The 27,003-nt window shown below is 36.2% G+C and overlaps 1 protein-coding gene across 1 annotated transcript; it reads left to right on the forward strand.

Moving 5' to 3' along the window:
• RAB1A (RAB1A, member RAS oncogene family) lies at nucleotides 1-26,308 on the forward strand. Its single transcript, XM_029231715.1, has 6 exons — nucleotides 1-238; nucleotides 14,337-14,409; nucleotides 18,843-18,938; nucleotides 23,643-23,738; nucleotides 25,100-25,231; nucleotides 25,488-26,308. The coding sequence occupies exons 1-6, from the start codon at nucleotides 216-218 to the stop codon at nucleotides 25,683-25,685; spliced, it is 618 nt and encodes a 205-aa protein (XP_029087548.1). The 5' UTR covers nucleotides 1-215; the 3' UTR covers nucleotides 25,686-26,308.
• Nucleotides 26,309-27,003: the final 695 nt, after the last annotated feature.

Here is a 27,003-nt window from a genome sequence, read left to right on the forward strand (position 1 = left end):
TTTCCTGGTTCGCCGGCGGCCATTTTGGGTGGAAGCGATAGCTGAGTGGTGGCGGCTGCTGATTGTGTTCTAAGGGGACGGAGTGGAGGGAAGACGATTGCTCTCTCGGAACAGCGTATCTCATTCCTCTCCCTTCGACTACGCGTGGCGCGGAGAGTCAGGGCGGCGGCTGCAGCAGCAAGGGCGGCGGTGGCGGCGGCGGCAGCTGCAGTGACATGTCCAGCATGAATCCCGAATAGTGAGTGCAGGAGAGCGCCGGTCGGCTGGGTCCGTGGGCCAGCTTGGGAAAGCTTAGAGGGTGCGAGGAGGGCGGAGGCGGGGGCCTCGGCCGAGGTGAGGTGGGGGTGATGGGGCAGGAGAGGTTGGCGGCGGGGAGTCGGGCCCCATTGTCTGACGGAGGAGGGGCGGTCGGGGGGAGGGATCGGGTCGGAGGGGTGAGCCGTCCGGGCCTGGACCCGGTCTGGTTGGAGTTCTGGCCTGAGTGCCAGGCCCGTGCGGAGGAGCAGTCTGGTAAGGGGGTTGGGGTGTCGGGGAGTTGGTGGTGGGGTCGTGGGAAGGGGTAGCTTGTCTTGGAGGCAGTGACTTTTGAAGGAGGGCCTGTTTTTAAGGGGAGGGAGGGGATGGGGTGGGAGAACTCTCCTAGAGGACACTGTTAGACCCTGCGCCCGCGGTCTGCGGAGCTGTCAGAGCCGTCGGGGTGGAAACCAGCGTTACTTGCAAATCTTGAGCTTGTTGGCTCTCTCTTCCATCCTCCGCGCCAGGTTGTAGGTAATATGGATGCTTTTCAGGATTGCGTGGGATTTAGGGGAATGGGTAGATGGCGAGAAGAGATTTAAAATTTTTAGTTCTCTTTTAGTTTTTTCCTGGAGTTCTTTACGAACTCAGCGGTCCCATTGCCTTCCCAAAAACCTGGGCATTTGTGAGAATTTTTTATTTTTTTGAGGACACTACAGTCTTTTTGCCATGTGTAGGTCAAGGGAAAAACAAAACACCAGCACTAAAACCTAGGGACATCTTTGTGATATTACCAACTAAAAGGAAGACTTTGCTTTCAAGTTGAAAGAGAAACGAATGGGCCCTATGATAGATCTGTAGGGTTTGGATTACCTACTCGAATGCTTGCAGATAGGGAATGAGGTTCCATGACGTGTCATGAAAAGTTAATGCATTTCTTTTTCTTGCTTACTCAGTAAGTCACCACAGCAGATGTGACACACCTGGCACCTTTCCTGGGAACTGGTGTTCACTTTCCTTGGGAAGACTTTCTTGGGTTCTCCTTAATGGCCCTTAAAAACATCCTTCTACAGTTTGCATATTGAAATTAAGGAATAATTGAAGGAGATTTAATTGGTATTCCTCTATAGTGTCAGAAGGCTTTGAGGAATTTTTTAAAGCAAAGATCAGTATTTGACCTAAATGTTGAATTTATTTGCTGCTTTGGTCAGTTACTGCCAAACATTTCCCCTAAAAGGTCCGCCCATGGGTTTAGCTGACTGTCATGTGTGTGTCACATGGCTCTTGCAAAATGCATTCTGACTTCAAGTTTTGTAATACTGTGGTTTGATGCTGAAATGTCCCTTTTTTTTGTTCTAAATAGAAGCCATAGTATTTTATTAAAATTTTATATACCTTAAGAAGTTGAAGAAAGTGTTCTAATAGTGTCATATTTGCTGTGTTGGCAGTTTTTTATCAAGGGCTCCAAGGACAAAGTTGGTTATGCATAGTTGGGCAGAGTTGAACTTGGGGTCCCTAATTTAGTAGTTCCTGGCAACAGTAAAGTACATGGATTTTCCATTTTATGGAGGTTTGTCTTCTGTTCAGGAGTTTCTTAAATTTGCTACATATATTTAGTACTGTAAATAGATCTTGAAGATTAGTTGGACAGAAGCATGACAAATGATTTAGACTCTGAATTTGTTTCTCCTTTTGTAAAATAGGAGTCATCTTTATTCCTATCCGGGTAGTTGTGAGGCTCAAGTATATATAGAACAATTTGGTAAACTGTAAGAGCACTGTAGGTGGTGTACATCATTATGTGAGGCATTCCAGTAGTGCTGGGATTTAGGAATATAATCCTTACCTGCAAGGAACTTATAATGGAATATAAAAAATAGATTTTATATATGTTAAATACCAGTACGTATGGCAAGTTCCAGATGTGTGGCATGGATTGGAGCCACAAGATTTTAAAAGAAGGTATGGGATTGTGGTTGGCTAGTAGGGTTTAGAAAGACTTTATAGAAAACAAACCAGTAAGGGAGTTACTAGCATTAGATTTGGAGAAGCAGTGGGAGTGAGAAGGATTGTTCAAGAGAGAAGAAGAAAGAAGAATGGTTAATAAATGGCAAGGGTAGTAATTCTTAAGTAAATAGAGTGCCAAACCATTCTTTCTTTTGAGGACTCTAGATTAATGACCTCAACAGAATCAGTCCCAGAAATCATTTGTATATTTTTATGGCCTTGAGTGTGCCTGTACCTGGGTTACTCTATTTATATTCTAGACTGTCTCTTAAGTAAAATAACCTAGGAGTTTGGAAAAATGTTTGGAAAAGCACTAGTGAAAAGTACTAAGGTGAGAGGAGGTGGTATTTTATTACAGAAGGTCACAAAGGCAACCAGCAAGCAGATTTTTAGAAATCTGAGTTCAGCGGTTTCTTCTTTTTATCTTTAATAAAGTTTGTTACCATCATAAAAGTAGAGAAAAATTGGAAAATAGAGAAAAGAAGGAAATTCTTACAGTTTAATCACCCAAACACAAGTCCATTTGCTTTAAACCTTGTTCTAAACTTTAAAGTCGCATGTTTTTTTCTTAAGTTAAAACTTTTAATGGATGAATGCCTTTCATGATTCCACAGTGTTATCCTAATAGCTAACATTTATGGCCACTTATTATATGCCAGGTACAATATTGTACATTATAATACATGTATATTATAGCGTACACTTTATATACTAATTTGAAATAATAGTATACTAGGTAATGTTTACAGGTGCACCCCCAAATGTTCCTTGTTTTGGTTTATCATCTACTATTTATCTTAATCCTTTTAGAAACTTTCAAAATCTGCTTTATGGGTGCTGCTGAATTTGGTACTGATGATGTGTTCTTGACAAAAGAAAAAGTTTGGTTCTCTCAGAATGAACAGGATTTTAGATTTATATAGGTTGACATACGATTATCTGATGGTAGCTTTATTACGGAATGCTTTTACTTTATGATCTTTAAGTTGTAAGCTTTTGGTTTGGGAGTGAGGAGAATAAGAAATATGTCAATCAATGATTAAATTTTAAGCTTTTTCTTTTACTACTTTCTATGTTATTTGGCTGATTTGGGAGAAATGATGGCCCTGGGTTATCTTTATGGTAGAAATTAAGGGTAATGACTGACTCACTTGAATTACAAATGCTACAAACAAAAACAAAATGCAACTGAAGTGGAATCTGAGCGGTGGAAAAAGTAGATGGAGAGGATCAGAGCTTTCTTTTTTTTTCTGGAGATTTGAGGAAAGATTTTGATTTTCCTGAGCTAGGTGGTAAAGCAGGCAGTGATTATTTCAGCACACTGCTTAAGAAGTACTTAACACTATTCTCATATCAGAAGCATTTTTCCAAATCCATTAGCTTCTAGCAGATTTTTTTTTTAGTGTCAAGAAAATAATTTTGGCCGTTTCATCAAGGAGTGTGTTAAGAATAAAGTAGGTGTACCTATCATGAATATACCAGTTAACCACGGTAGGAAGAACTATATGTAGTAGTCTCTTTGGATCGGCTAGATCCATCGGTTAATGCAGAAAAAATTTGTTTAAAAAAAAAACTTACCTTGTTTTTAACTTTTTAAAATATCATGGCTTAAGTTTTAGTCTCTTAAACTTTGTTTTCTGTTATGGTAGACTCAAGGAACATCTGACTTTTTTTTTTTTTTTTGTCAGCACTCTGCTTTGAATAAATCTGTCTTTTAACTTAAGGGTTTAAAGGTAAAAAGTTAATCAGTTCTGTTATCTGTCTGACAGAGTGTAATTTCATTAATAAGTATATCATTACTGCCTTTTACATAATTTTTAGTTAGAGTTTTTTTATTAGAAAAGAAGCAGAAATCAACTAAAAATAGATTTTCTTTTTGTAGGTTGCCTTGATGACTTTTTCGTAGTGTTGGTAATGATTTGAGAAATTCAAAGAAGTTTAAAGAAGAGGTATTCTCACTATTCAGAATATGATTATTTAATGTCCGTAGAGAATCAATGTATGTAATTCTTTGGGTAATGTAAGTTACCAGTAGCTATATAGACTTTCCATCTTAAGAGTTTTGTGTGAATGGATGATCTTCAAGGATCATTGAAAGAAACTGAAATTTTGCATTTAAAATTTTCTTCTTCCTTTTCATCATAATTAGGTTAAAGTATAAGATGTTGACGGTTTCTTACATATTCAAGGTTTTTTTTTTTTTTTTTTGTCTTAAAGATGGAAGAGCTTCAGAATCAAGTGTTCTCTTGCCGGCTGTTTAGTTGACTTTTAAAGAGAATTTTGTTTTCTGAGCAATCTCTTTAATATTTCAGTTTTTATTCTAGAAGCAATCTTAGTGATTTATCTAAGTGATTATGATTAACAAGTGCTAAGCATCTTGCTGGATTCATATCCTATCAGCAGTCCTTTGGCCGTGTGTGTTTTCTCTCCTTGGTAACTTTTGATTGGACATATATGATGGTTTTACTATTTGTAGTTGTAATAGCTAAGTTTCATTTTTGATAGTTAAGAATAGCTTCCTTTTGCTAATGTTACCTACTCTTGTCTCTTTCCTAATATATAAAAACAGGGTTAAATAAAATGCTTTTTAAGATTTTGAGATTTTTAAAGATTTGCTAAAAAATACTTTGAGTGTTTTAAGATGAAGAGAAACCGAAAATGTCCCCCCCACTTTTGTTTTTTAATCTTACAGGGAGAGGGGAACAGTCAGACTATTCCACTGTTTTCTTGTATTAGGTGGGGCTGAGAAGAGATTGCTTCTTTGATATCTGGAATAGAATTTAGGGAAAAAAACCAAAGTCTTGGCTTTTCTTTGGAACCACCCTGTGATGTTTCAGATTATAAAAGGGTAATGGTGTAATGATATTTTGGGGAAAAAAATAATCCTGAGGCCTTAGGAAACAAGAGAACAAGTGTTTGTTGGTTTGTTTACTGACTTAAACATGTGAAGAAATAGGGTACAAAGGAGAGGTAGGAAATGAAATATTCCTTGGTACTTTTGTGACTGATGGCTCAGTTGGTCAGAACACCCCACTTTATTAAATCCAAGATTGTTGATAGGTTCCATTGTTTACTCTGTTCCATGTTTATAGATTCCCAATTCTGACAGGTAGTGTTACCTTTGCTCACAAAGGTGACCACTCTTTGGAAACATTATTTTTAATAATAATAGCTACTATTTAACAAGTGCTTACTCTTTGTGCCAGCTACTTGGCTAGGGTCTTTACCCAGGATATTTTATGCAGTCTGCATCTCAAACTGGTGATCTTTACAAAGGAAATTGAGTGAATTATATAATTGAAGTTTTCTAGGAACAGTGATGGATTTAACTTGTCTGAATGTATTTTCTTTGAATAACAATACTACTTAAGTGGAATTGTTCTTTGTCCTTGCTACTCTGCCCATAGATGTTTTCCAGTAACTTGATTTAGGGCATTTATTCCTTTTTTTTTTTTTTTTGCGGTACGCGGGCCTCTCACTGCTGTGGCCTCTCCCGTTGCGGAGCACAGGCTCTGGATGCGCAGGCTCAGCGGCCATGGTTCACGGGCCCAGCCGCTCCGTGGCATGTGGGATCTTCCCGGACCGGGCCACGAACCCGTGTCCCCTCCATCGGCAGGCGGACTCTCAACCACTGCGCCACCACGGAAGCCCTGAGCCTCTTTATAACGTGATTAGTACTGCCTCAGTTGTGAGTCTCAAGAGTAAACTGTACAGTGCTATGCAGGAGTTGACACGTGTATTCCAGTAAGGGATGTTAGAATATATGTAAGAATATATGTAATATATATATATGCAGGTGGTTTCAATTTTAATGTTTTTCTAACACATTTAATAATTACACATTGATCTCTGACCTTGTCTATTTGAAAAATGTTTTCAATACAGATACTTAAAATCTTCCAGTGAATGTACACACACACACACACACACACACACACACACACACACACACACACATGCACACACAATCTGATTTCCCTGGAAAAAAAGCTTGGTAAAGAAAATAGCCAACCCTTTTCTTTGTCTTTTATCAGTTAGACTGTGCTAGGAGTTGAGGGGTTTTTATTTTTTATTATTTTATATATAATTATAAAACATGGACTTTGCTCCCAGGTGCTTACCAGTTAAGATGACTCAGGCTCAAACAAGCATAATCGATTTAACAGTATTAGCAGAAATTAAATCTTGTGATATTTTTAAAGAATAAGATGGCATAATAGTGCAAAAGATTTGAAGAAGGGGCCTAGGATTTCTATTATTAACACAAAGTTTTAGTTATATTGCTTTAGCTGGAGAGGAACAGAGCACTGAGGAGGACTTTCCAGAAGCCCTGACACTAGTCTTGGGATAAGGTCAACAAATAACAATTTGAGTTCCCACCACTACTCAGAAATTTTATGTATGTCCATTATTTCCCCTAATAGTATGAAGAAATAGTGTCCTAATTTTACAGCAGTCAGAGCCAGAGAAGAGTTAAATGGCTTGCCCAGGGGCATTCAGAGGAAGCAGTAGAATTGGAATTTTAACTCAAGGGCCTGTGATTTTACAGTCCAAGTATGCTGTTTCCAGTTTAGTGTGTGTGGTTAACTTCTAGGAATTTAAAATTAAGCCAGTTAATTAGGCGACTAGCATTTTTGTGGTCAATTATGTCTAAAATTCGTGATTGGAGAGGCCTTTTTAAAAATGTTAAGAAGGGCTTGTGAGGTATGTATTGTGAATGGCCCTTTGACTTTCTTCACATCTTGTGTTGGGTTGATATTTAAAGCTTCTCTAGGCTTGAAGTTAATTATCTTATCCATTCTCAGTTTTTCTACCCTCATGACTATTCTTGAATACTTATACTTGGGGCCTTAAAGTCATGGATGTCTTTCTGTGAGAAAAGCAAGTAAAGCAGAGAATGCCTGTCTCTTGCTGGAGAGGCAGGCACATTTGCTGCAGACCGTGTTACTGTTTCATGTGTTGCTAGACTTTGGGAGTTGTGATCATAGTACTTATAACTGTTAGCTGGTAATTTTTACACTTTTACTGTAGATTATACTGGTAAACTCCTGTGATACTTTGTCACCCATCATCTGTACTGAAACTTTGGATAAATAGCTTCAAAGTTTTTGTCTGTAGCTCTTGAGATTTTTCATTAGGTTGCATCCTGATTTGGAGGGAGGAAGGAAAAATAATAATAATTGCCACTTATTGTGCCCCTGTACCAGACACTGTGCTAAATGCTTTAGAGGCAATATTTATAATCTTGACCAGAGCCTAATTGGGTGGTAGAGAGTGCTAATTGAACCTTTTTACAGATGAGGAAATAGAGCCTCATGGTGATAGATTAAGTACCTTACCTCAAGATCTTGTAGCTAGTATGTGATGAAGCCTGAATTCAAATACAGTTCTTTCCAGGTCTAAAACCCATGCAGGCTTTGAAAGGTAAGGAGGTATGGACACTTACAGCCCCTCCTTGGTGCGTTTTTCACTAAATATTTGCTGTTATCTACGTGGTAAGACCGTTTACTCTCTTGTCCTCTTGTATGGCTTACTACTTCTTCAGAACAACCAAAGTTTCCCTCATTTTCAGAATTCCAGCTTTGGATTTTTGGAACACTGTTTTAAACAGAGATAAAGTGGAACCTGGAAAATTAATCTATTGTCTCTAAATATTTTTTTTAAATGTAGTTTTAGGGGTCAGTTATGGGGAGAGTTTTTAAAAAAATTGCTTGGCTATTTTCTTAAATATGGAGGAAAGACTGTTGCCCTCTCAGATTCTTGGTAATTGTTTATTTGACTAACAGGCTGCTTTTGTCCATAGCTGAAGGTTTATTTAGTTTTTTTTATTAATTTAATCACAAAAGTAATATGTACTCTGTAAAATTCAAATGATATAGAAGCATATGAAGTAACTAAAATTTCTTACCTCTTTTATCCAGCCTGATGGGCAGTTTTGTTGTTGTTGCCACCACACCACATGGCATGTGGGATCTTAGTTCCCTGCCCAGAACCCATGGCCCCTGCAGTGAAAGTGCAGAATCTTAACCACTGGACCACCAGGGAAGTCCCCTGATGGTCAGTTTTGAATTGTGTTCTGTGGAGCATACTTAAAGTGAGCGAAGAAGAAAAGTAGATGTCAAGCACAATTATTGCAGCTCAAGTTTTATTAATCATTCCATACCCCAAAGACTAATAGACTAGTGTATAGTTTAAAAGTGAATTCAAGTTTATTTGGCCACTATATCATAATATCATAACCATGATTTTGTTTTAAATTTGTTATGTGAGCTTAGTTTTAGGGTGTTTTCAAGTATGATTTTATAAAAAGATAAAAACTTAATGATTCCTATCGTGCAGGTGAACTTGTTCTAGGTGAAAGAGAACAAATTTAGGTTCCATTGAACTTTTTAATATAGCAGGCCTTTTCTAAGGTATACTTATAGCTGACACTGTGAAATTTGTATTTTGGGGGTACTGTTTGGATAAAAACAATTATATAGTTCGCCACTGTTTACTTTTGTCTTCCTTGGTGTGTTTCCAAAGGGTAGTTGAAACTTGTGTTAATGTCAGTCAGCTATCTCTTACATTCATTGACAGGTGAAACTCTGTCTGGTAATCCAAATTTTGTTTCATAAAAGAAGAAAAAAATGTTTATTCTTATTTAATCCAAAAAGTTGACTTCATATCTTTGTGGCTATATTGGGAATGTGCCAGTGCTGTCTGCTTACAACCTTGACCTACTCTACCTACTTAGATGTCATTTGTGTTCGGACAGGTATGCTGAAAGAACTTGTAAGGTTGTTCAGTCATTGAATAAATCATTGATTAAAAGTTTTTGCTCCCCTCAAATGACTTTTTCTTTTCTGGTTAGAAAAGTAATACAGTCTGACTGCAGACTGTTTTTTAAAAATATAAAGAAAAGATCGAGTGTAATCGTACAATTTAGAAGTGTCCATTTTTTCCCCAAATCTTTTGTGTGTACAAATTTTTTTTAACAAAAATGGGTTATACTAGACAAACATAGTCTATAATCTTTTTACATATCAGTATCATGTAGTAGTCTCTTCTGAGATTATAGAATTCCGAGTAGTATTTTAGATTCAGCAACAAGCAGATTCATCTCCTATTTCATATTTTATAGATGTAGTTTGGTAACTTCATTAAAAAGGAAAACATTTTACCTAAATAGAATTTTGAGTCAAAATGGGTTTTGGTAACTTTTTATAAATATTGTTTCATGCTCGCTCAATAGTGATGTTTTTTAAGGTATAGAAAATGTTAATGCTTACATGCAAAAATGGCATGAGTATCACGATTATGTTCAGATCATAAATAATGGAAATAGAGGATCTAGAGTATTGCTGAAGTAGACCAGGAGTAGACTTAAGGAGAAACTGATAGCAAAAATAATTTTTCACTTGCTACCATATTTGACATCCCACCATCCAATTATTAAAAGGTTGAATCTGCCCCTTTCCATCGAGCCTTAATCTATGTCAGTCTTAACTGTCTTACTTTCTCACTGAATTATTTCCACTTTAAATTAATATTCTCAAAACATACTTGTGCCTCAAAAGCAAAGTTTTTATTTTACAGAATCCAGCATGATTTATGATTGTTGATTTAACTCGAGAAAACACAAAATATGTCTCTCATGTTTAAAAAGTATCAGGGGCTAGCTTTTCAACGAGATTGTACCTATTTCACTAATGTCCTCATAGTTTGTTTTTCTAAAACCTTTTTATTTTGAAATAAATTTAGATTTACAGAAGAGTTGCAAAAGTAGTACAGAGAATTCCTGTATACCCTTCACCCAGCTTCCCCTAATATTAACATCTTATATACCATGGTACATTTATCAAAATTAAGATATTAACACTGGTAAACTATGAACTAAACTATAGACTTTTATTCCAATTTCTCCAGTTTTTCCACTAATGTCATTCTTCTGTTCCAGAACCTAATCCAAGATACCATATTGTATTTAATTGTTATGTCATGTTAGCCTCCTTCAGTCTGTGAGTTTCTCAGTCTTATTTTTCATGACCTTGACAGTTTTGAAGAGTTTAGGTACTTTGTAAATTTCCCTCAGTATGCATTTGTCTGATGTTTTCTCATGATTAGACTGGGGTTATGGATTTGGAGAGAAATACCATAGAGGTGAAGCACTCTACTCATTACATCATATCAGAAGGTACATAATATCAATATGACTTATTGCTGGTGATGTTCACGTTGATCACTTAGTAAAGGTGGCATCTGTCAGGTTTCTCCAGTGTAAAATTACTATTTTTCCCTTTCTACACTCTGTTAGAAACCAGTCGTTAAGAACCCACACTCAGGGGAAGGGAACTAAGCTCCACTTCCTGGAGGGAGGAGTGTTCAAAGAATTTGTGGGCATATGTTAAAACCACTGCAGTAATAAATATTTGGGGGGGACAAATTTTGAGGCCATGCAAAAAATATCCTAAGTCTCCTTGAAGTTTCACCCACTAATTTTAGCATTCATCGGTGGATCTTGCCTGTAATAGTTAATCTACCAGTGGTTTTCTATTTCTCTCATCCCTTCTACATGCATTAGTTGGAATCCTCATGTAAGGAAGTGTTGTCTCTCCTCTCCTATTTATTTAGTTAATGATGTATACACTTATGGACTCATGGATATTTATTTTATTCTTGGGGTTATAATCCAGTACATGATTGTTTACTTTGTGGCTCAGATTGTTGCCTTGGCCATTGAGGTTGGTGTCTGTCCTTTTAACATGCCATGTCCCTGTAAATTTTTTTCTCTAGCATTTTGCCCAAAATGTTACTCAAGGATGGCTATAGATATTCTTTAGGTGTTTCTCACAATGAAAGAGACCTGATTAAAAACGCAAAATTAAAATGTTCTCTGATCTCTCAGCACAGTGCTTTGTAAAAGGCACCGTGTTATATTTTGGATGAATAAGTCAGTTTACCTTCACACAGATAGGTATGTTAAACATAAGAGTGGGGAAAAACAGACTCCAGACTACTTATGGGGAGAAAATATGAAGTGTCGTTGTCATAGTAAATTAGACATGAAAAGAACCTGAGGAAATTGTGATTGGGAACAGTGGATAGGATTTACTAGAACTATCTGATTTAGCTGAGTGGTGATTACAGTTGTACATAAAGATTTCTCAACTGATATAATTCAGTTTTTTCACCTAAGTCAAAATGGTAATGCAGACTGAAAACTTAATCCAAATTCTTGAGAATAAAAGAAAAATACATTTAAAGTCTTACTATTTGCTAAATTATTCTTGACTCTTTGTACCAAAATTCTGATATTGAGCTTTCTAACTTTAGATTTGTATATTTCCTATCAACATTTTTACTGTGTTCTGTTTTGTAAATATAGTTACAGAAATGTCTTTAAGTGATCTCAAATATGAATTCTCTTGTACATCCTGTGTATTAATAGTTTAGAAATAAGGTACTATAGGAGTAGGTAATTTAAAACGTTCCAGTGCAGGTAACATGCTGTTGATCACAGTCTCCTGGTGTGTGAACTCAATAAGGCAAGAAGTTTGTTAGTTGATTTTGTTTGCCATTCTCCTCCACGTTTCTTGTGGTGTTAGTGAAGCTGATGGTTTGGGAGAGAACAAAATAGCCTTCTTTGACAAGATTCATTTTGGAACAGAGTGCTCAACTCTTCATGTTATTTACCATGGCTCTGAGCCTTAAATTATCAGGAACTCATAAATAATGTTTCAAAATAATGCCGCTTGTAAAATTTAAAAAGAATGATAATTAAAAAGTAATTTTAAAAAAATTGACTACTAATTTCCTTGAAATCATAATGTAACTTGTAGCACAGTTAGGAAGCTTTCATGTTTTTTACAGCCTTATGGTTATTCTGAAAGAGAGAAATTGATCTTTAAGGTAATGAATGATACCACAGGCAGCATATGTGGGCCCAGTGCTGTCTTTTACTGTAAAGAGGTCCAGTACCACTGATTCAGAGGATGTTTATTGAGTGTTTACTGGATGCCTGGCACTGTCCTGAGGGAAACTGGTAAATTCAGGGCATTTGTTGTATCAAAATTTTTGTTAAAAACTAAGTAATTGTAGTAGTATCGGTGGTGTGATTTATTTTCTTGCTGACTGAAATGTAAATTCATTGCTAATGTTCAGTGTTCAGCATTCTTAAGAATTCATTTGGTCTAATTAAAGAGAAAGCTATCAGTAGTACTGAAGTGGGTCAGCACAGCAACTGTATTGACTAAAATAAAAGTTGTTTGGTATTAGGTACCAATAATTTATTAAGGGTAAATTTTTATAATCATTATCCCCACTACCCCCTTTTTTCCTTAGGATCTCAACTGGAAAGGATGTTAGTTGTTAAGTTCATCCTATGTTTCAATCAACTCTTCCTAATACTTATTTAAAAGCTTACTTCCTTCTGTGACCTTTATTTTGCTGCTGACTAGGGCACTTTGGATTTTCAAAAAAATTCTTTCCTTTAGGTATAATTAGGAACAATAAGCGTACTATGGTAATTCGGTAAAACCAGAAAGCTATGTTTTAAGTAATACATATCACTGTATAAACCTAGGTAACAACAGTTAATTAATATTCACAGAGATAATCACTTCTAAACATCTTGCTTACATGTAAATCTGATAATTGTAATCTACACTTCATTTGCAAGTGATACTTGGGGTTCACTTTAAGTACGTAGCATTTTTTTTTTTAAACTAAATCACAAGGAAGAAAATTAAGAATCATGTATATCTTCTGGAAAAAAAATCTGTAAATTCTGGATTTTTTGACATTGCTTTAAAAGAACATACAGAGGGCTTCCCTGGTGGCACAGTGGTTGAAAGTTCCCCTGCCGATGCAGGGGACACGGGTTCGTGCCCTGGTCCAGGAAGATCCCACATGCCGCGGAGTGGCTGGGCCGTGAGCCATGGCCGCTGAGCCTGCGCGTCTGGGGTCTGTGCTCCGCAACGGGAGAGGCCACAGCAGTGAGAGGCCCGCGTACCCACAAAAAAAAAAAAGAAGAACATACAGAATTGGTCAGAGTTGGAAACAATCTATGAGAGATTCCTTTGGAGACTGTTGGCTGACCGTCTGTTGTCTTCAGGTTCATGAAAGAATCCCTGGGAATGTTTTGTTTTGTTTTGTTTTTTAACATCTTTATTGGAGTATAATTGCTTTACAATGGTGTGTTAGTTTCTGCTGTATAACAAAGTGAATCAGCTATACATATACATATATCCCCATATCTCCTCCCTCTTGCATCTCCCTCCCACCCTCCCTATCCCACCCCTCTAGGTGGACACAAAGCACCGAGCTGATCTCCCTGTGCTATGCGGCTGCTTCCCACTAGCTATCTGTTTTACATTTGGTAGTGTATATATGTCTGTGCCTGGGAATGGTTTTTTGTTAGGTTTGGCAGTGGTAAAGGTGCATAAACATAGCCTAGCTTTCAGTGTTTTCCAAAGAATGCTTTAATACAAGCTTAGAATGTTGGGAAAGTTGTGCATTTACACAGCCTTTGATTTTACTGCATCTCCAGTTTAAGATATTTATAATACAGACTTTCAGAAGTTAAATGATCCATTTTAAAGAGAGAGAATTCCAGGTGGATGCTAGGGAAGGATCATAAAAGCCCTTCGTTGGAGGATTCTTATGAAATAATGACTTTAGATTGGAATTTGAAGGAGAGATACGTTTCATTGGCAAGAACAATGAAAAGTTAACTCCCGGTATTCTAATATTGCAGAAGAGTGGGATTTTTCTAGCATAGGTCTTCGGCCCTCCAAGAATGCATATCACTTATGTTTTCTTTCATTCATTGCTTGGCAGTGGAAGTTCAGCTGATATTAGAGATCATGGGTGGCATTGCCTGTCTTATTTTTACATAATTCTGTCATGTTCAGTGATTCATCAAAAGGGCTCCTGCTGTTTGTTGCAGTTTGGTCTTCTGTTAGGCCGTTCGGTCTTCTGTTAGGCCGTTCATGGGCTTTTCAGGAGCTGTAGTCTTCCTCAGTGAGCTGTTATTCTTGGCTATATTTTTGTTGTTGTAGAACTTAAAATACAATATGCTTTTTATTAACGTGATTTTCTTTTTCTCTTTGCAGTGATTATTTATTCAAGTTACTTCTGATCGGCGACTCTGGAGTTGGAAAGTCTTGCCTCCTTCTTAGGTTTGCAGTAAGTTGAAATCAAAATGCTTTTAAAGAAATTAATGCTGTTTATGTTTTCTAGGGAGACAAAAGATTAAACAGTTTTATTCAGAATATTAACTCTTCCAGAATTTATATATTATATATAAAGCCTCCAGGTGTACATCCCCAGTGATATCTAGACTCTTAAATAGAAGAAATGCTGTTGCTCTTCAAAGAAATTCAAGCAAAGTGTAGTTATAAAGTCAGAGTGTCTAATACTCTTCTTGGAGATCAGTGTTTCATTCCAACATAAGTAGTGAGGTAAGGGGAAAATAATAGGTCTGTGTTGAAAGTGACTTGATGGAAAACAAATCTTCAAGTAAAACTTTAGTAGAATAAAAAGAAAAAGCAGGGCCTGGTACAAAATTTTTTTGAAAATGGCATAGTGTTCTATATGCTGAAATTTACAAACTGATAAGTAACTTTCAACCTAATAAATAAAATCTACAGTCTTATTCATAGTCTTATCAGCTGCCTTTAAATTTAGCATGTTTTCCTTCTCACTGTCTAGATCATTGGTTCTTAAGAGTATGGACCAGTGGGGATTATCAAGACCGTCTTGGGGTCCAGGAGATCAAAACTACTTTCCTAATAACACTAAACCATTAGTATTTACTAAGTAAATAATTACTTAGTACTAAGGCAAAATACATTTGCCTTTTTTCACTCTATTGATCTTTGCTCTGATGATGCAAAAGCAGTGGTGGGTAAAACTGCCGGTGCCTTATTAGCACCATGTTGGAGTAGTGCTAAGCCCCAGATTATACTCACAGTCCTGGTGTTTACCTCTGTTCACTCACAGTGGGGAAAAACACCATTTTCATTTAAGAGTGTCTTTGATGAAACAGTAAAAATGATTAATTTTTTTCATATTTTTTTAAATTGAGGTATAGTTGATATACAATATTATATGTTTCAGGTGTGCAACATAGTGATTCACAATTTTTAAAGGTTTTACTCCATTTATAGTTATTATAAAATATTGGCTCTATTCCCTGTGTTGTACAATATGTCCTTGTAGCTTTTTATTTTATATATAGTAGGTTGTACCTCTAAATCCCCTACCCCTATCTTGCTCCTCCCTCTTTCCCTCTCCCCAGTGGTAACCACCAGTTTGTTCTCTATGAACAAACTGTGAGTCTGTTTCTTTTTTGTTATAGTCATTAGTTTATTTTTTTTAGATTCCACATGTAAGTGATATCATACAGTACTTGTCTTTGTCTGACTTATTTCAGTTACGATAATACCCTCCAAGTCCATCCATGTTGTTGCAAATGGCAAAATTTTATTGTTTTTTTATGCCTGAGTAGTATTCCATTGTATGTATATGTATATGTACACACCTTTATTCATTCAATCTGTTGATGGACACTTAGGTTGCTTCTAAAAATGATTAATTAATAGAATCTTGATCCTCGAGTATTCTTTTTTTAAATATTCTGTGTGAAGAAATGAGTTTGCATAAAGTAGTTTTACTGAAGACTGGAGTATGTTGGTTGTCTCAAGGGAAAGAAAAGCACTTGTATAGTTGTTTCCATTTTGAGCTAAACTAGCTGCTTTTTTCATTGAACATTTTTTTTTTTTTTACTTGAAAGAACAACTAACAAACTGTAATTATGTAGAATTGAGTATTGGGTACACATTTTATCAGATGAACAGACATTATCACTTCAAGGAAAATATCTAACAGCATTTGCTGCCTGTAATAAATTCAAGCTTTTCAAAGGAAAATTAGAATTTTAGAAAACTTAAAATTCACCACTGCAAGCTTGACAGCATCTCAAATACTTAATATGACTTTTCTGATGATATAAGTGATATTAATGAATTCCATATATATATATATATATATATATATATACGTATAAAACTTCACTATATATAATAGTTAAAAAATGAGACCATGGAAGTACCAGAATAAAACCTAGGTGGCTCTTTAATCTTGTGTGAAAGTATTTTCTAACACAGAAAAAAAATCAGGAAAGAAAAGATTGTTAAATTTGATTGCATTAAGATTAATGCTGAGCACATAAAAATGTTGGAAAACAAATGGTACTAGGAAAAAAATATATATGAGGAAGGGGTGATATTCTCAATATATAAAGCACACTTACACATTAATAATAAAAGGATGTTTGCCCTGATGGAAATATGAGCAAATACATGAGTGGGCAGTTCACAAAAGGAGAAATACAAATTGCCAATAAATATGAAAAAAAATGTTCAATTTTATTTGTATTTAAAGGACTTTAAAATTAGATATTAACTTTTATTAAATTGGCAAATATTAAAAATTAATTAAAATTAAGAATAATTCCTAGTATTAAATCAGCAATTCAAAAAAAAATCAGCAATTCTAGGTAGGTGGGAAGAAGCTGGCCTCTCTTGAGGAAAATGGCTATAGCCTGAGGTATTTTTGCTTCAAAGAAAATTCTTTCCAGGATGCCTATTCACCTAAGTCATAGGTTTTCATACTACCTACACAGTAGAATCACCTAGGATGCATTTTGAAAATACTGATTCTCACACCCCTGAAGTAGAGACAAGCTGTGAAAGGTGTGATAAATGTATAAGCTTTGGGAGTACAGAGGGAAGAATCTCTTAACTATTGGCTGAATAGTTGGGGAATGTTTGGACAGTCAGTATTGCCTGAGCTCAGAATTGAAAAATGAATAAAAATTGTCATGTGACCCAGGGACTGGGGAGTAGGGGGATAAAGCTTGGGAGTGGGGAGAAGGAGATACTGAGAATTTGGACAGTAGGAAGGGCATGTGCAATGGTTCAGAGGCACACAAGTGAGGGTCATTTAGGGGTTTATAAGAATTCTAACAGCATTTGTAAGTATTTCTAACAAAGTAAGTGGCATGTACGAGTGCTGAATGAATGTTTATTGCATTCATTTTGTTCTCTATCCACTTTCTATAGTACCTGATGCTTATTAGACAAGTAAAAAATTTGAATTTAATGATGAGCATTTTGTCAAATTGCAGTCAATGCTTCAAGAGTATCCTTTTATCCAGTGATTCTGTGTATGCATTAATGTGAATATATGTGGAGGATAAGTCAGCATAGCTACCTCTAGCCACTTGGAACTCTCTTTGATCACATTTTATTCTTTAGTGATCTTTGTTTCAGTCTCATGTACACATCAGGTTCAGCATTATCAAGACTTCCCCACACTGGCTTCATTTAATCCTTTTTCCCCTTCTCTTTGTTGGGAGTGCCACAAATGCAGATCCCAAATGTGTCATTTTCCCCTTATATACTTCAATATGTATTTCTAAGAACTGGACATTTTCCTATAAAATACATTTGTGGACTTAACAAAATAAATTTCCCTAGTTGTCTAAGAAGTGTGGTGTTATAGTTGGTTTGATTCACGATTCAAAACATGGTTCACACAGACTCATAGACATAGACAGTTGTTGCCAAGGGGAGGGGAGGATGGGGTGGGATGGAGTGGGAGTTTGGGGTTAGCAAACGGAAACTATTATATATAGAATGGAAAAACAACAACGTCCTACTGTATAGCACAGGGAACTATATTCAGTTTCCTGTGATAAACCATAATGGAGAAGAATAAAAAAAAGAATTTGTATATACGTATAATTGAATCACTTTGCTGAACAGCAGAAATTAACACAACATTGTAAATCAGCTATACTTCAATTTAAAAAAAAAGGTGTAATCTAAAAAGTTTAAAAGTTTATTGTTCACATAAAAACTTGTACACAAATGTTCACAGCAGCATTGTTCATAATAGCCAAAATGTAGAAACCACCCAAATGTCCACGAACTGATGAATGGATAAACAAAATGTGGTATATCCATACAGGGTACTATTTTTCAGCCATGAAAAGGAATGAAGCCATTAATTTTGGAATTAAATAGTGCTGATGGTTGCACGACCTTCTGAATATACTAAAAACCACTGAATTGTACATTTTAAAAGGGTGAATTTCATGTATGTGAGTTATATCTGTTTAAAAAGTCGTAACTAAGAAATAAAATTGACTTCTAAAAAATTTCAGGAGAGTGACATGATCATAGCTTTGTGGTGAATAAGTGGATGGGGAGGAGCAAGAGTTCCACTGATTAGAAAATTAGAAAAATCTTTCATAATCATTGAAAATATAAAACCTTTCTCTATGTGATGTATGTAAAGAATCTGCCAAGAGATGTTTGGAAAAATTAAAGAATAGCTATTGAAAAAAAATGTTTTAAGAAGAAACCATTGTTAAATAGCACTTTGTCTTCAGAACGTGAACAGAGTGCAGGAGAGGATGGAGTGGCTGTTCTCAACGTGTTATGCCTTATAAACTTTGTTTATCAGCTTTGTAGATAAAAATTAACTTTATTATATTTTCTTATTTACTCTATTGAACATTCATTTTAATTGTTAGCTTTCCTTCCCTTCAGGATGATACATATACAGAAAGCTATATCAGCACAATTGGTGTGGATTTCAAAATAAGAACTATAGAGTTAGATGGGAAAACAATCAAACTTCAAATAGTAAGTAATTTTTGGACTAGAAATTTTTTTGGAAATTATTTTGGTAAATTTAGAGTGTATTTGTTACTAATATGTTAACAAAATTAAAGTATCTTAAGAATCATTCATCTAATGACAGTGGTAGAATAAGAATTGTTTAGATTAAAAATGATATGATTACCTTCCTCGTTGAATTTTCTATTCATAAAGCAGAGAAATACATGTTTTTAAGTCAAACTTGGTCCTAGTTCTTTTTCTTGTGCTTTTATCAGTGTGGTCTAAGGGGTCTAAGTTGAGGTTTACCTTGTCTTATAGCAGAAGTATATTGAGCAATTTTCGTATGTCTTTTATTGTGCTGAATACTATGGAACATTCGAAGAAACCTAGGAGAGGTTCTTCATATGTGGTTTAGTTGAAGAGTATTTATTAGATAGTATGTACCAACTTTGTAGAAGAGTAGAATTTCATTGGAAGGGAACTTAGCTTTTCTTACATATTTTACAGCTCAGAAGATGGATGCTAAAAGATTCAGTGACTTGCCTACAGTTACTAGCAGAACCAAGTAACCCATAGCTCTCTGTTTTCAATATTTTGTGTCTCTGTGCCGTCCTCACTCCCTTATCCATCCTTATATCCTCAACCCTGAATTAGAAGTAGGCAGTTGTAGTAGAAACTTAATATGGGTCTGGCTACTACCAGTGTGGACATACCTATGGTCATAAAAAAAAAAAATCTCTGGGTATCTTTTAGAGTTGGCTATTAGTATGAGGTAACATAGAAAACAAGTGACTGTTCTTTATATAGAATTGATAACACCCTGAACTGGAAGGAGTTCTGAATTTGGAGTCAGAAAACTTGGATTTGTTTTCTTCATTCTGCTGTTTATTAGAGAGTCATGGGTTTAACTTACTTCATTTTTTTTCCTGAGACTCAGTTTCTTACCTCTAAAATGAGTGTGATAATGCTTGATTTACTAACTAATAAGGTAGTTGTGAGAACCAGATCTATAGCCCTGTGTATGTGTGTATGATAATGTATGTGAAAGCCCTTTGTAAACTTCTAGGCAGTATTCAGTTGTGACCGATGATGCGACACACCCAGACAAGTGGATATTTGATAGGTTATTATTTTTTTTCTTTGTTCTCTTATGTGACTCTGATAAGGAAAAGAAAGGTACATTACAAAAGAATTGTGGATTTTGATACAAGTGACCAACACCCTTGATATCCCAAATTAGGACTTGCAAGGATGTCGTTATCAGAGATACCTTGAAATACTTTCAACCAATGAACAGAGCATCTTCCATATTGATTTTTCCCATTATATGTAGAGTGCCAGCTTGGCACCATAAAGAATATTTCAGAAAGAAGCACCCAAGCCTGTAACTACTGATGTGAAATGACTGTGTTATGTGTGATCATTGGTCTTCATAACATTTGGGTATATATTTGTGAAACACTTATATATTGCTACTTCCTCTGGCTGGAAGGGATCTTATAGGTCACTCACTCAGTCTTCTTTCATCTTCAGTAGGAACTTCCTTTCCCTATCCGGTGCCTTTTTTGAACATTTCTGAGAAGCTCACCATTTTTCAAAGCAGCTAGTTCCATTTATAAATAACCTCTTAGTTATTAATTCTTTATTTTGAGCCAAAGCCAGTTTCCTTTAACTTCTGTCTCTTACTACTCAGCCTCTTGTAGCTGCCTGATAGAGATTAATTTCTTTTCTGTTGGCAGCCTGCCATTTAGATTGATCTTACCACACCTTCTACCTCTGAAGTCGGTCATTCCCTTCTGGAAGCATGTTTTCAGAACCTTTTACAATTTGGGTTTGGGTTGCTCTTAATTTTATACGTGTCATTTATTAAAATATGATTCCTAAAATCAAATACAAAGATATAATCCAGCCTGTGTGACTACACGGGGTAAATTCTCTATTGATTCGGACTCTGAATTTCTTTTTTTTCTTTCACACTTCAGGGACTCATGCCATTTTCTCATCATTGGCCCATTCAAGGACATAAAAAGAAAACCTGCGTTTACTACATTTGCTGCCTCAATAACCATTTTACCTACTAGTTTGGATCTTAAAGTTTTTGATTGTTTTTTTTTGTTTGATTTTAAGTCTTATATTTTGTGACTAGGGCATTAAAAATCTAAATGCAGGATTTTACTTTTAACCCTGTTACATTTCATCTTGCCTGGTTTGAATTACCCTTCCAAGTTTTCTGGATCTTTCAAAATGATTGGGTTTATCTATATTTTAATTATCTTTTCTGCTTTTCCTGTTCAAGTGTGCCATCTGCGTCTTTATCAGAGTTGGTGATTACAGAACTTTCAGCAGTGCGGGGCATGTACAGAGTGTAGTCCCATACCATGAAAGGCCTCTTTCTGTGATGGTTTATTCATTTTCAAAGCTTTATGGAAATGCATACGTTACACAGACATTCAGGTAGATTCAAGGTTGCAGGGATGAATGAAACACAGCCCCATAGGAGGAGATCCCATTTCAGTGGGAGAGACAAACATGGGAAAATCAGTTACCCTGTGATTATGAGGGGTAATGAGGATTATGTACATAAAGGGTGATCAATTACAGAGGAAGGTACTGTTAGGATATAGAGCCAGCAGAGTTTTCAGAGTGGCAAGGAGACCTCGGAAGTTTTGCTCTTTGGATGCCATTGCTTAGTCAGCTACAATTCTTTGTTAACATTTATTCAGAAACATTTTCTTCCTGTTGTTGTGCTATCTTTGTTAAAGGGGTTGGTGGGCAGAGAAGAGAAGGGAACTAACATTTTATTGAGCAGCATCTATAATCAGGCGTTGTGCTAGGCATTTTACAAGCATTAGTTCATTTAAACTTAGCAGTTCTATAAAGTGAGCGGTATCTGGGATTTATAGACAAAGAAACTGTTAGGTGACTCTCCCTGGAGTTAAATATCCCGGAAGCTAAAGAAGATGTTTTGAAGTCACGTTGGCTTGGCTCCAGAGGTCGTGCTTCTCCAAGGATATCCTGAAAGACTTGAGGCTCCTTACTGATACAGTAGATCTAGATAGTCTCCTGACTCTCATAGGCTAGTACTTTGGACGAAAAAGGTAATGAAGCTATGGTGGGTTTTGTTTGTTCTAAGTTAACAGTTGTTAACATACTACCTTATTTGCTTCATTATTACTTCTCCCCGCCCTCCCCCCTCAGTATGTTAAATTATAGATATGATACTTTACTCCAGAAGTACTAATTATGCATCTCTATTTTACTATGTAACCACCATTATTACATTTAACAAAACTGACACTAATGTCTTAATGTTATCTAATATCCAGTTTGTATTTAAATTTCCCCAAAATTAAAGCTTATTTTTAACAGCTCTATGTTGGCTGGGTCTTAGAAAAGGAAGTGATTTCACTGAGTGCTCCTGAACTTTTTTTTTTTGCCATCTAGGACTAGTGGGGATCAATGTCAAGTTCACAGATATATTCCAAAACTTTACAATTCCTTCCCACTAAAGGCTGTTGCATCTTAATCTCCACTTGTCTTAGGCTTTAAGTCCACTTTTTGTTTTTGTTTCCTTAATGGTAACCATTAACTAACCATTCTGTTATTTCCCCATCAATCAAGATGTTATCTTTCACTGGTATTTTTTAGTGGGGCAGGTAGCTTTTCTAAAGAATTTTTTTTAAGAAAAGGACATTGTCTAGGAGCAATTTAAACAAAATTCTCATTGCCCTCGTTAAAATTGTGGCTTTAAAAATCTGTTTCTTGATTTTTTTTTTTTTTTTTTTTTTTTTTTTTGTCTGCATTGGGCCTTCATTGCTGCGCGCGGGCTCTCTCTAGTTGTTGCGAGCAGAGGCTACTCTTCGTTGAGGTGCGGTCGCTTCTCTTACTGCGGAGCACGGGCTCTGGGTGCATGGGCTCAGTAGTTGTGGCACACGGGCTCAGTAGTTGTGGCGCACGGGCTTAGTTGCTCTGTGGCATATGGGATCTTCCCGGACCAGGACTCGAATCTGTGTCCCCTGCATTGGCAGGTGGATTCTTAACCACTGTGCCACCAGGGAGTCCCTTGGTATTTTTAATAGTTTTTTTTTTAACCCAGAACTTTAATGTAGCAATGTTATTTGTTTCCAGTGTTGGAGCCTGAACGAAGTGTGGTAAAGTGCTTTTAAAATGAATTTTATAAAAGTATTTGGAATCATGTTAACTACATTGTTTTCCCTGGGATTAAAATAATTGTTCCAGAGATGGCTAAAGTGCTGTCTTGACGGGTGGTTATCTGCATTAGGTCCTGTCAGCGCTTTCCGTGATGATAAATTGTGCCAGCAAGTAATTCTGTCTTATGTGTGAGAGTTGTACTGTGTTACAGGGGTGTTAGTAGACCAGTAGCTTTCCTAAAACCAAGTCAGCCTGTCTTTGCATTCATACTAGCCTGGCACAATGCTAAAGGCTGTAGAGAATATGAAAAGTATGACAGTTTCTGATCTCAAAGAGCTTATAATTATAGTATTGGTAGCATTACTGCAAGCTAAATTAGATACTACCTTCTTTTCTGAACCTTCGGGTATTTGGCAGTTACCCTGCAATTTAGTAGTGTGAGCACAGAGAGCTAATGTTTTATATCAAATCCTGGTAATCCACAACTATGTAAACTAAACTGTTCTCCCGCCTCCCTCCTTTTCCCCAACTCTGTTTTAATGGAATTGTTTGGATTTCTTGATTGTTTTATAACAGTGGGACACAGCAGGCCAAGAAAGATTTAGAACAATCACCTCCAGTTATTACAGAGGAGCCCATGGCATCATAGTTGTGTATGATGTTACAGATCAGGTAAGCTCCAGGAAAAATTGTGTTATACTGACAAAGTAGTAAGTTACTATTTGATAAATAGCAGACTATTTTACTTTACATATAAGCCATTAGTATCATTTATATGGCAGAAAACTTTGTCCACCCCTAAGGAAGTGAATGACATAAAAAACGTTTTAAACCAATGTTATTTTTTAAGGACAGGTACATTGTTATTTTTCTCTCCTACATCATTTGAACACCTAATGAATGGGTCAACCAAAATTTCCTAATATTTTCCTTTAGTAAATAGGAAATTTAGTAATTGGTTTTGCATTTGCTTTCAAGGGACCCAAGTTATATTTATTATCAACTAAATAACTGATCGTTTTGTCAAGAGTGTGTAGGGAACTGGGATTGTTTGGCTTATACTGTGTTTTGGGTGCCGAGTGTTAACAGGAATTTGCCTGGTAATTAGACCTGTCGGAATTGCCAAAAGTAAGATTAGAGGCTTCTGCCTGTGGAGTATGTGGTTCAGAAATAGGATGAACTTTGAGGAAGATTTTAAGAGGAGAGTGAGTAGCTAAAGGTGAGCTGTTGAAAGAAGGTAGGGGGATGTGGAGGTAGTGTGAAGAATGTGGTCTGAGGGCCATAATTGTTCTTTTGATCAGAAAGTTAGAAAATTTCAGGGTCCTTTTATTTTGCCCATCAAAGAAAAGAATGAAAGATGAACTTTGAAAATTAGAATATATAATTCTTGTAGGAGATGTTAAATCTCACCTCAACTATGAAATCATAGCTAATTAGGAGATAGCTAGAATTACAGACTAGATTCAGCACCATTAGGAGTATTGGGTGAGTGATATCAACATGAGGAAAAAAATGTTGCTAGTTTTAAAAATCTCAAGTAATGACTTGTAATATTTAAAAATGGAAAATTTCCTCCCTTAAATATGACTATGGAAAAGAAAACAAGCATCTTTACTTTGGACCCGTTTATTTAATGATTTTTGACATCTCTGGTAGTTCACATTTAGTAGGCTTACTCATAAACCAAAATTTTGTCACGTTTCAAAAACCAGGTTTTGTAGTGCATATAAATGGCATACTCCGAAACAATTCGATTTGCCTGAGCTGTAGTTTAATGCTGAGCTGTATTTCCCTCTCAGATAAGGCATTTTCATCCTCAAGCCTTAAAATTCTGTTTTCTTATTCATGTACGTGTGTATCATTTTAATATGTCAGTTCACTTCTTTCCCAGCATTAAGAGTTCTTTTTTTGTAGCTAGATTGTCTCACTAGCTCGTCTTAGGTCAGGAGAGATGCGTCTGTTTATCACTTGCTTCATTAGAACAGTTGTGTCCAGAACTATATTATCATTCTTTAAAATGTCTATCTTTTTAGGAGTCCTTCAATAATGTTAAACAGTGGCTGCAGGAAATAGACCGTTATGCCAGTGAAAACGTCAACAAGTTGTTGGTAGGGAACAAATGTGATCTGACCACAAAGAAAGTAGTAGACTACACAACAGCAAAGGTATGTTTAAAGTTTGATTTTCAAACTGAATTGGAAGGTGCTGAATTTGAATTATATATGGGTATGGAGTCACACAATGGCCGCAACCGCCTTAGCTTTTAAAAATACATGCGCCAGAATACTTTGACAGTAATAATTTGTGCAGTGTCTGCTTGGATTCAGTGAACTTAGTCCTTCATCAATCCCCATTTCAGATGATGAAATGCACTAAGTGAAAAAGATTTTTCAATTAATTGTGCCTTATATATTCTCTTAGGAATTTGCTGATTCCCTTGGAATTCCATTTTTGGAAACCAGTGCTAAGAATGCAACGAATGTAGAACAGTCTTTCATGACAATGGCAGCTGAGATTAAAAAGCGAATGGGTCCTGGAGCAACAGCTGGTGGTGCAGAGAAGTCCAATGTTAAAATTCAGAGCACTCCGGTCAAGCAGTCAGGTGGAGGTTGCTGCTAAAATTTGCCTCCGTCCTTTTCTCACAGCAATGAATTTGCAATCTGAACCCAAGTGAAAAAAACAAAATTGCCTGAATTGTACTGTATGTAGCTGCACTACAACAGATTCTTACCGTCTCCACAAAGGTCAGAGATTGTAAATGGTCAATACTGACTTTTTTTTTATTCCCTTGACTCAAGACAGCTAACTTCATTTTCAGAACTGTTTTAAACCTTTGTGTGCTGGTTTATAAAATAATGTGTGTAATCCTTGTTGCTTTCCTGATACCAGACTGTTTCCCGTGGTTGGTTAGAATATATTTTGTTTTGATGTTTATATTGGCATGTTTAGATGTCAGGTTTAGTCTTCTGAAGATGAAGTTCAGCCATTTTGTATCAAACAGCACAACCAGTGTCTGTCACTTTCCATGCATAAAGTTTAGTGAGATGTTATATGTAAGATCTGATTTGCTAGTTCTTCCTCGTAGAGTTATAAACGGAAAGATTACACTATCTGATTAATAGTTTCTTCATACTCTGCATATAATTTGTGGCTGCAGAATATTGTAATTTGTTGCACACTATGTAACAAAACAACTGAAGATATGTTTAATAAATATTGTACTTATTGGAAGTAATATCAAATGTATGGTGATAAGTATTGTTTTAATTCTTATGGCTAAAGGGAAATAGAGCCTTGCATTATACTCAAAACAGCCATTTGTGTGTGCAACCAGGGCATTGTAGACCTATCTTAGAGCAGCATCCAATATGCTTTCCAGATAATATAACTAATAAATGACCTAGGGAGGCTTCCGTGCTGCACAGGGATTTAATCAAGTTTAGTGGTTCAGGGAGATGTATGCTATCTAGCCTGTTATGTCTGATCCTTCTCTTAACCATGTGAAATGGCTTCATTGGGCAACACTTTTGAATTCTGTGGTAGGAGGGGTGGGAAGCAGCACCTTTCCTAAGTGGCAGATGATTAGACTGACGTGTGCTGATATTGTCTCTGCCGTGCTTGGAGTCAGAGGTCAGCTCTTATCCTCCACAGCTGTGTAGGCTGGAGGAGCGTTAAAGCATTGAAGTAGAACGCGGGAAATTTACTCTTCGCCCTAATTTTAGAAATTATATCCCTTAAAATTAGCTGAAAACAGGAATGCTGGGTGGGAATGATAAATGAGAGAAATATATTTATTTCAGTCGAATTTTGCACACGTGAAAATTTTGTTAACTAGGACCTTAAAGATCCTAGGGTTGGTTTTTATTGTGGGGAACAAAAATCTTTTGCTAATAACACTGGCATTTTAAGGTGATAGAAGTCAAAGAAAGATTGTTTC

The sequence above is a fragment of the Monodon monoceros genome, unplaced genomic scaffold (assembly GCF_005190385.1).
Source record: "Monodon monoceros isolate NGI ecotype Baffin Bay Population unplaced genomic scaffold, NGI_Narwhal_1 Super_Scaffold_19, whole genome shotgun sequence".
NCBI lineage: Eukaryota > Metazoa > Chordata > Mammalia > Artiodactyla > Monodontidae > Monodon > Monodon monoceros.